The sequence below is a fragment of the Naumovozyma dairenensis genome, chromosome 6 (assembly GCF_000227115.2).
Source record: "Naumovozyma dairenensis CBS 421 chromosome 6, complete genome".
NCBI lineage: Eukaryota > Fungi > Ascomycota > Saccharomycetes > Saccharomycetales > Saccharomycetaceae > Naumovozyma > Naumovozyma dairenensis.
Window position 1 is genome coordinate 1,124,419 of NC_016484.1, and position 11,345 is coordinate 1,135,763.

At 32.0% G+C, this 11,345-nt stretch overlaps 3 protein-coding genes across 3 annotated transcripts; all 3 read right to left on the bottom strand.

Moving 5' to 3' along the window:
* Positions 1-49: 49 nt before the first annotated feature.
* NUC1 (ribonuclease) lies at positions 50-1,036 on the bottom strand (the record flags this gene model as incomplete). Its single annotated transcript, XM_003670978.1, has 1 exon — positions 50-1,036. One exon carries the CDS (start codon positions 1,034-1,036, stop codon positions 50-52), a length of 987 nt encoding a protein of 328 aa, XP_003671026.1.
* A 246-nt stretch (positions 1,037-1,282) lies between these two features.
* LAA1 (AP-1 complex accessory protein LAA1) lies at positions 1,283-7,231 on the bottom strand (the record flags this gene model as incomplete). Its single annotated transcript, XM_003670979.1, has 1 exon — positions 1,283-7,231. One exon carries the CDS (start codon positions 7,229-7,231, stop codon positions 1,283-1,285), a length of 5,949 nt encoding a protein of 1,982 aa, XP_003671027.1.
* Positions 7,232-7,700: 469 nt separating this feature from the next.
* Positions 7,701-10,100, bottom strand: RCY1 (Rcy1p; the record flags this gene model as incomplete). Its single annotated transcript, XM_003670980.1, has 1 exon — positions 7,701-10,100. One exon carries the CDS (start codon positions 10,098-10,100, stop codon positions 7,701-7,703), a length of 2,400 nt encoding a protein of 799 aa, XP_003671028.1.
* Positions 10,101-11,345: the final 1,245 nt, after the last annotated feature.

An 11,345-nucleotide genomic window follows, 5' to 3' on the forward strand; every position in this document is an offset into this window, starting at 1 on the left:
TATAAATGTAAATATTTTATGCATCAAGGATATTTTTTTATTAAAAACACTATTTTTTAAAAGAAGTCGAGGATGGAAGGGCTTTATTCTTTTTGTAATTATTATTGGCTTTTGAAAAATCTCTAACAATAAGTTGACAATTGACTTCCTTACATAGAGCTCTTTTCTTATTTTCAGGATAGTTACGTAATAATTCCAAACCTGTACTTCTTTCCAAGGCATTAACAGGAATGTGAAAATCTAGTAGTTTAGTTTCATTAGAGATTTTTTCATTGGGCATAACGAACGCGGCTACAGAAATACCATCCATTTTTGGATCTGATAAAGGCTTCTCTGCTATTATAAGTTTGAAAAAATGGGTAGGAACAGCAATATTCGGTGGATTACCTATCATTTCATATGTAACTTTAAATTTTCCATCAATAGGGTCCTTCTTTGGTAAATACAATGGTCCTGTCATGATTCTGACACTTCCGTATCTTTTGGTAAGACCTCTACAAAAATATTCAAAATGTGACCAATAATCCCTATTGAATCCTTCACCCACTTGAGGACTCATGTTAGTTAAATAGAAAGTACCATCCATGGCTTCTTGTGAATATTTGGCATCTGCTGCAGGAGCTTGATGGCCTCTATCAAACCCAGATCTGAAGTAATCCTTCAATTGAGCCCTAAACAATTCAGGAATACTTTCATCTTCTTTAAAAAACGAGTTTTTCCTGTCACCATTTCTCATATCAAGAGATTCAGGTGTTATATGTTCAAGAACCCAGTATGGATTTCTTGTTTGTCTATTGTAACATGATATGAATTCTCCACGATCATGTAAATCATGAATTGGGCCTGGAAATCCATAGGCAAAAAAATCTTTGGGGTTAATTTTAACCTTACTCAATAATGCTTTATCTGCTCCATTGTATGGTGCCAACGTTTCATTGACTTTTGTTGTTTTAGTAGATTTATTAATTAAAAGATATGTCAATCCTGACCCAGTACCAAGGCCTACCAATCCACCTAATATTCCTCGTACACTCATATTTCTGGACTGTAAACAATTCTCTTCAACCAAACACAAGTGTAATTCAGTATGCGAAGGGCTCTTTTTACAAACAATTACCTACTAGTTGTTTATTTACAAACCAAGCTCATCGATGAAATTTTTATCTTTTATGAAAATTCTATATCGTATAAAAATGTCAGTTCTAATTTGTCCACCTCTTATTGCCGCCCAGACGCATAAGATATTAGCAGTTTCCATTGCGAAAGTTCCGGGTATACAATACTAAACAAATTTCTTCAAGGAAACACTAGATTCCCCATCAGAACCGGAACTCTCTAGTCTTAAATCTGTCGTTATAATATTCTCCAATTTACTCCTTTGTTCAGGCGTTAAAGTCGATATTAGAACTTCCTTGAAAACGGCTTGATCAAGTTCAATTAAATTGACAATAGCATCTCTTGTAGTTTTATCATTAACGTCAGATACTTCACGTAATTCCAATATAAATATTAAGTTCATGTTGAAGATAGCCTTCTTCTTTCCAGACTTCTGCAAAACCAGCACTTCTGTTAAAGATAAAAGAAGTTCTAGTATGGCCTTGGCATCAATCTCACTAGCACTCTTGGAAAATTCATATAAATTTTTAATTAATATTTTCAATATGACATTACTCGTTGAATTTGTTGCCGACTCGGTTGCTATCCTTTTTAAACCTTGCTTAATGATAGGCTGTGCTTGGGTATTTGAAATGTTCTTTATTATTAATTGAACAAAATTCTCGATGTCAATAGATTGGAACCCGCAATATCCGTTGGTTAACAGCACAAACAATGTTGCCAATGAATTCTCTACATTCACATTTGTGAAAATGGTTCCTTTCATGGAAGCATAAAATATCTTAAGTAAATCACCACCTTGGTCATTGTCAATTATATCTTTACTAATACCTTTTAATAGTGGTAGAACAATAGGAATAATATCATCTTTAATCTCCGATTCATAAACCTTCCCGATAATATACAATAAACATGCATACAGGTCCATCTTAAACATGGAGTTGAAGCGAGAAATATTATATTCGAAAAGAGCAAAAACTCTTTTCAACAACAGCTGATCTTCTGAGTTCAATTTTATGGTATCATAATCGATAGATACTGCGTTATTATACTTAATGAATGGCAATAATCTAGAGACTACTGACATTAATAACCTTAATAATTCGTATAATTTGTCAATATCTTGAAGGAATGAAACATGGCCCAGTTTTTGAGTAGTATATTGACTAATGATATCATTAATCACTTCAATTGTTAACAAAGTTTCTTGTCTATCACTAGTAGAGAGCAAACGATCTAAGATCACTATCAGTTCGCTGTTTATAGAGTCTTCAAATAATATCCTTAATGGTATGTCGCATTTTAATACATTGTGCATTGCTGACAAAAGTTGAACTTTCAAAGAATGGCTATCGAAGTTTTTCATGATTGCCTCAAGACATTGAACAAACAATATAAAAATAAACCCTTCAATTTCATCCTGTTCCAAGCTATTTAATAGTATAGTCTCATCATTTTCTAAAATACATGCCAAAGCTTCAACAAAGTTTAACCAGATTGGCTCGTACATCGCCAACTTACTATCATTCGCTTTTGAAAGTGTTTTATCCGATTCTAGCGTAGTGCTGAAATGTTCGTATTTTACCATCATATATTCTCGAAGTGATATAATCCATAATGGAACCAACGTTTTCAAATATTTTCGTGTTTCTTCAATCATCGCTTCACGATGGTTAATAACAGATCTATAAAGTATAGAAGCCCAAGCATCTAAAACTGCAAGTTCAACTCTTCGTTTTGCCTTCTGCGTAAGAATCTGAACCTCCCCAACTAAAAGTGTTGCATGGGAATTATTGAAGTCAGCCAACAAACTAACCAGTAGCTCTGCTATTTTATTGATACGATCTGATGGAATAATATCCGATGAGATAATCTCCGCTGCAACTTTTACTGCTAATGCAATAGCATCCGGAGAACTTCCTTTTCCAAAAGCAGGCATCAGTGCGCCCGTTATCTGAGCTTCCTGTTGATTTAATATGGATGCATTTTCTTGTGTTGAATCAGATATGGAAGAAAAACTTACCAGAAGTGTATTCAAAAGAGTGAGGCCTAATATTTTCATAGATACAACTCTCATCGTGGAGGCTTTAAATGAGATTTTGATCAATTCAGGGATCTTGGTGGCAAGAATATTAAATATTTGTTTATTGTCCATCGATTCGTCGCAAAGGCAGATCACTAATTTGACAATGCTTCTTTTGGCCTTCCAATTTATTGTATCAGCAATCCCTGTTACTTCATTAACAATTTCATCATTTCGAGCAATTGATTCTTCTTCTTCCCCTTTAATCTCTTCGGTATGTAATAGCTTTAATCCATGGGAATTTAACAGATTATCGATATCATTATAGTATATTTGAGAAAGCGCCTCTCTCGAGATATTGAAAAATCTGTATAATTTTGCAAAAACATGACTATCTTTATTTATACTATGCAATAACCACTCATAAAAATAATCATTTAGCTCTTGCGAGGTAGGATATTGAGCAAAGTAGAACCAACTATAACTTTCCAATTTGACGTAAAATAGATCACCTTTAAGTAACCTAGAAAGTTGACTTAACAATCTAAAACTTGCAAAAGAAGCATCCAAACTTGAGGAGTTGGCAAACAATTCATTAGTAACAACAAACATGGGATTGTAATAACTAGACCCAATTCCTATTGCTAAAGAATTCTTAATCAATTTTATAGCAGCCGTAACAAATATATTATCAGGAAGAATATCATCTAATTTAAATGTCGCTATATTCTCAAAAATAGACATACTCGCTAATTGCTCATTAAGATCTTTTGACAATAAGGCACTAACGGTAATATTCCTGAAGCAATCCAAAGATGATTGATCAAGTAACTTGAAATTTGGTCCAGTTATCTCTGTTAAAGTCTCCACAATTTGTCCTATAACAATATGCGAATTGAATTCTTTATTGTAATTGTAACGAAGAAAAGAAGAACCATAAAGTCCGAAAGATGGGTCCGATAATAACTTTTCGAGAGTCATTAGTAACTTAGACAAAGTGGAAATTTCGATTACTAAATATTCTTCTATTAGTGCCTGCATAGCTTTCAGGGACCAAGAATGCACAACAGGATGAGGATCATTTATGAGACTAAATAAGGTATCAAATATTGGATAAAAACTAGTAGCCTTTGGGTTGTACTTAAAAATAGCTGCTAACGATAGCGCGTGGAATATTCTTGAGTACGGTTCTTCAACATCAATAACAACTTTAACGAAAATATTGGTTTGTTCTGAAATAAACTCTACACGCTGCGGCTCAGCCATTCCTTTACCAATTGCAGATACCAATAGGCCAATGCAATCAGCCTTTAATGATGTCAGATATGTATCATTATAGAACTCAAGTTTTTTAAGGGATTCTAATAATAAATTCCCAACAGACTGCTCCAAATCTAGATCGTTTTTTTGCATTACTTTCAAAGCATTATGGATTGCTACGCATACATTGGCAGCAATGGCGACACTTCTCAGTGGTGAAGTCAATTTTGTAAACATAGACAAATTTAGGTTCTCCAATACAGAATATTGGATTTTACTATTCAAATATGGGAATACCGAAGAGAATAATTCAATAGATGCATCAATCAATGAAGTAGTGACTTTGGGGGCATATTTATTGTTACCAGAATAGGCCCCCATACTGTATAGTGGAACCAAGGAATCGAGGGAAAGAACTGACTGAACAGGTTTCACAATTTCATTTTCGTAAGCATTATACCATTCTTTTTTCTGGGGCCAGTTATTTCCGATTTCTTGGAAAGTGGCGTCTCCCTTATGATAAACCAAGTTATATATGCCAGTTTTACTGACTTTACTAGAAAGTCCAAAGGCGAAGTCATCATTTTGACGAAGTAATGTGTCTACAGACTTCTCCAAATGAACTTCCGTCTGTTCAACTGTTTTAGGAGATTTTTTCTTTCCATGAACGTTTTTGATAGTGTTTAATAGAGAATGTGGTGTTTCAGAATATAATTTGGGATCTGAGAAATTCTTGACAATCAGTATTAACAATGAACTATTGAAGTCTTGCTTGATATGAACTTGGATCCGCAAATATATTTGGATAATTCTGTTTTCGTTCATAAGCAATGCCCTATCAATATTTTTTGATTTCAATGAAACTGAGTTATTAAAATTGGAGCATTTTGTTAATAAATATGAAATTTGTTTAGCAATTTCTACATTTATATTTGCATGTTTCAAGTAAGTTAATAAACATGTTAGTGCGTGGTTTCTGATTTCGAGATTTTTGTATAGTTCATCTTCATTGTGATAGGTAAATGTGTGCGTCAAAAGAACCTTCCAAAAGAGAAATAATTGTGATGATTGCATTTGAATATATTGGTCATCTTCATAATTCATTAAACCAATTAGCAAAATCCAACAAATCAATCCTTTATAATAAAGATTGACTGAGAGAGATGTGGTATTGTTTTTAATGAATGAAGTCGCAAAAACGGTTATTTTCATAATTAGCTCATAAGCAACATAGTCTTTATTAGATATCTCAATCAATGTTGCAATAATCAAGGCATTACCATGGTTCCTAGAAAATGGGAAATCTTCAGTACGTTTGAAGTCGGTGGTTAAAATATCAAGAGAATATTCCATAACTTCAGTAATCAATTCAGGGAATGCTGTTAAAAACACCTTCAGGACTTCGATAGCATGTACCCTGATTGTAAAATTGTCACAGACGGACAGTAAAATCAGTTTATTTTTCATTTGTTGAATAGTCCGCTCATCCGCTCCAAATGATGACGAAAGAATGTCTAGTAATAAATGGACGAGATTTAAGTCAAGCAGTATCAACCATTGATGCCAATCTTCTTTTATCTCGAATTTTTTTTTCTCAGAGTCTTCTTCTATTGAATCAATAATATTAAATAATATTTGAGTCTTGGATGCATCACCCATGATAGGTAAAATTGTCTCGTGTAGAATATTGAAAAAAGTGATATTTTGCATAATGGCACTTAAGGGTAAATGCTTTGTTACACTTGGGTTGAAGATTTCTGCCAATGAATGAATAATATCTAGATAATTAGAATTGGCAAGGAAATTTTTATTTGTCATATTACACAGACCAATGTAGTGAACTATTGATTCAAAACATGCAATTTTAGTATCTCTGGTAGAAGCATTTATAAATAATTTAACATATAAGTGCCACACAACTTTCAAAGTAAAAACCTGTTTCGAATAATAACAATGAAATAATATTTCAGCAAGTGATTTCGCTGTATAGATACGTGTTTCATCATTTGAAAACCCATAAATACCCAGCTCTCCATCGGAAAACTTTTTATAGATTGTGTCAAAGAAGTCGTTTTGATGATCTTTGAAGTAAGAATCCTGTTTAAGATAAAATGCCCATGTTTCTATCAGTACTGATATAAAATCAACTGGAAAATCTTGTTCAGAGGTAGTTATAGACTCAAATATGAATTTGGAAAACTTGGAAAATTTGGCTGCGTAAATAGGATCGAGATTGAAATCACTACTGGATCTCAAAATTGCATTGAGTAGTTGTATTAAGGATGTCATATAGGTTGCATGATGATATTTTGATTTTTCTGTTATCTTTTTAAGGTTCTTGAAAATTGCTGAGAACAAATTGAGTTTTAATGAGGTCAATTGTTTACCAAACGTTTCAAATAATTGTGTTGTGATCGTAGAAGCTAAATCTTTACTGGCTGAGTATTTGTAGTTTTTCTTCGGAGGGGATTTCTTTCTATTTTTTTCAGCTTCTTTACTGGGAAGTGATACATCTTCCTCTAACAACACGTTAGTTAATAACTCTGCTGAGTCAAAGATCTTCCCTTTATGTTCACTTTGCAATCGGAATAAGCATAGCGTATAAAGTTGAGAAAATCTGATATATATATAATGTGAATCCAATTCTGAAGTATCATCATTAGTGGAAGCCAAATATCTTATAAATTCATTTAAGTTATTGTGAACTTTGATACAGCTTTCCTGCACATTGTCTTGATTCAATTGATTTAATTCATCGAAATGTTTTATTATCCATGTGAATAAGTCATGTCTCTTCGATGTGGAATTTTCGAGTATTTGAACCAGAGACATATTCTTGAGGTGGGAATCTTTTTTCCCTCTTTCTTGGATTCACTTATGTTTGAGTTATAGGACTGTGATGATTGATGGACACTACATTTAATCTTCACGAGCTTTATTTACGTGACCTTGTTTGAAATTTCAGTTCATTTCAGAAGAGGATTATTTTTCAGTTTTCGCGCCAGAGTTTTCGCCCTATAAAAAGAATATTTATTTATAAATGAATTATTGTACGTATTATATTGATCGATAAAACGTTATCGAATGAAGTACTTATGAGGCTCTAATCCTAAGTAGAACATATATTCATAATCATGAAAAAGATAAGATTTGTTAGTGTTTTACGACCAGTGCTTTTTTAACTTGAATTCATTAATACTTTCCCACTCAGCTAGTTTTTTCCTAAACCTTAAGGAATGGCAGGTACAAACATCATTGATCGTAAATACTTGAGGTAGTCTAGCAATTAAGTTTTTATATACTACATAATGATACAATCTTTCATACCTAAACCATACATCACTTTTTCAACGTCTCGCTTCACACGGAGCCAGTCACTCCTTCGTTGCACAAATTCATAGACTTCTTCTTGAGAAAATATACCATTAAATTTACCAACGTCACAAATCATTCTACCCAATTCTTTAGAATCTTTACCGGATATTAAATATAATTGTCCAATATTTTTCAGTGCCACAAATAATGGGACAATATTTTTTTGTTTCAGTTTATATGCCATGAATTTGTAATAATAATTCAAGTCACATATCATTGTCGCGGCACCATCGGTTGAAATCATATTTCTTTTTATATTTTTCACGACTTCATTAAAGAATCTTTCTCCAATCTCCTGTTGATAAACATCAATAGTACCCTTGTCTGTGGCCCCATTTAGTAAAAAGGAATGGTTGTTTAGTAATTCCACAACCTGTATGGCACATTTAGTTGGTTTGATATCCATTACTGGAGTAACTGGGTTAAAATCATCCGCAAGTTGAACGGTTTGGAAGAGAAACACTATCTCATCCATTAATTTATTGATACCTATATTTAATCCATCTGCAACATAATCGTCAACTATATTCTCAAATGATTTTTTGCATTGAATGACATCGTTTAGGAAATCCTTATTCTTATCAAGGATTTTTTTAGCAAGCAATTCATTCTTATAAAAAATTGATATCATTTGCAGGATAATATCACCTATATTTATCAATTCTGTGAATTGTACCAATGGCTGAACTTTTGAACTGATTTTAACATTTATCTCTATGGACTTAAGGTCATTGGGATTATACTCGGAAAGTAGAGATATTGCTTTCTCAAATGCAGGTTTGATATGATTGATAGAAAGTTGATTTAATAAATGCTTGAATATTTCTTGACATTTTAAATTGATAGTTTTCACTAAAGTTTCAATCACCATAAAGCGATATATATCTTCAATTTTTTCTCTAGTGAACTCAAAAATTTTATAACAAAGTGGCAAACTTATTAAATCTTTGATATTTTGAAGGTTTTTACTGATTAAATTCAAATTATAAGCTAAATTAAGTTGTTCTTGAGTATTTTGTTGATGTATTCGGCTATTATTACTCAATTTGAATATCTTAGTAAATGATGTTAAAAAATCAATCTTATTTGTATTTGTATTATCTGAATCTTCATTTTGTAACAAATCTTCATTTTGTATTCGTATTGAATTCAATATTTCCTTGTTTTGTTCAACTTCATTGGATTCAATTTCTTGTTGATACTTCTTGAACTCTTTATTTAGAAACTCAGAGTAATAATTTGGGAATAATGTTAAATAATTTAAAATTTGGGGTTCCAGATAAACATCAAAGAATTTTTTCACAGCTATATGAAACTTGGGTCCACCGTTCATAGAATCATTCAGTTCATCACATAGCCTATTAATCACTTTAAAATATATTTGAGGGAAAAAATTAAGGAAGAGATAATTATCCTCATCAATCTCTGTGAATAGTTGATCTATTGTTCTTAAAAGTGTCTGTTGAATAAAATTTTCGATAAATTGAAGGACTACTGGATAATGATCCTTGAATAGTGTATCAATAAGTATAACTTTATCATTTAAAAAATCTCTATAGGGAATGAAAATCAAACTATCTAAAATCGACCAATCCAATTCAGGTTTATAGCTATCGGTTCCTTCATTTTCTTTTAAAAGTTCTGACATTGAGGGAAACGGTATTTTATTAATATCAGGGAATTCTACTTTTGAGTTGAAAAACTCAACAGCATTAGTTTCTTCATGACATAACAAAAGTATCTCCATGAAATAACCAGCTTTCTCGAAATTTTCTGTCGTATAATTTATTTCCATTTCGTGCAATATAGAGTTAATAAAGATTTCTTTAAGAATATTCAAGTTTGTCTCCACCTTCCTAAATTTACTAGATTCACAAACGGAACATGATTTGTTATATATTCTGATGTATTTCAATATTTTTGCCTGATTTAATGGATCATCTTCGTACTGTTGTGGGAAAAAGTGAGAATAGTTATTATTAAGTAATTTTGTCACCAACGGATTGAAAGTCCGATAGTAAATAGAGTATATTTCTTTGGCATTGCTTTCGTTAAAATATTTATATGTCCCAAAAAGATCAATGATATCGGTTTGGTTAGCTTCCTTTACTCCATCATCTTCAATTGGAGGTGGAGAATTCGGCGTTTCAGTTTTACTGAGACCCATCAGCAATAATTTATTACACCATATTTTGGAGTCGATATCATTTGATAATTGTACATCATGAACTTCCTTATTAATCTGTCGAAATGATAGATAATCATGTGTATCCAAGTTATTAGCTATTCCATTGACAATATCTTTAACTTTTAGAAGGTTTTCCATTGTCCAAATCTAGGGTAGCAGGATGACGTCCCTGGTTTGATTATGGTTGGCTCGGATCGTTTGTATGGATACAACTTTTCGCAAAGTTGTCTTTGACATAAAGATGGGTTAATTGTTATATTCCTTAAATCTTAATAACGTTAACGTTTACTTATTGAAGCCGCTGTCCGATATAATAAACTAAAAGTGTCGAAGAACTTTCATTTTCATTACTTAACAACCATATCTTAACAAAGCAAAAGATTTTATAGCCCAACATAATCGCATAAGGTAGTTGTCTAACTTTATTAGCGTTAGTTAACAATACCTGAGAAACGACATGGTACTGCATGAGCAAGTCAAACATTGAAATCAATAAATGCAAAGAAAATAAGTTTAAAAGAGATGGCACTAACTTATCACACTTATAGTTGATTAATGATACCTATGTGATAATAACTATTATTAACCAAGAAAATTAGGGCATATAGTCTTCATTGCTTTTATTGTAGACTGATCAAAAAATAAAACTGTGTGAAAACTATTCGAAAAGAAACAGAATAAAAATACCTTTACCATATCTTATGGATATTAATGAACGTTCTTATTTTATCTCGTGACAGAATTTAGCGAAGAAACATTAGTTAGTGTTCGTGTTATTAGAAGAAATTGATGTAGCTTAATAGTTGATATAACATAGATTTTATAATTCGTATTTGCCAATTAAAACTTGTGGTATGCAATACCAAAAGTGTGTAATAAGATATAGTAAAGAAAAAAATATAGGATATATGAACAGTCCTTCTACATTATACTTTAATATACAATAACCTTCGTTATAAGAAAATGCAGAGCTGCATTCTCTAAAAGGAAGGTGAGGCCTGTAATGGCAACGTTACATTTCAGTATAGATCATTTGAAAGCCTATAGCGAAGAGAGAGTCGTTCTAGAAGGATTATAACGGTTGTTGACATTTCATTTACGATATCGAGGCGAAAAAAACTATTTCCAACATATGTTTCGAATATACAAAATTATACAAAAGCCAAAAATTCCAGTATATATTCAAAAACCTTAATCAAAGTGGGTCATCATATTTCCAATGTCCTCTGTTACATTGTGACCAGTATATTGTTTTGCCAACTTTTGCTTCGTATGTCCTCCATGAAACGTCCCCATCTTGAGTTTTACCATCCTGTTCTTTTTGTGTATAATTTTATAGTAGTATGCCATTATATATGAGATAGATGGTGATGCATATAGAGA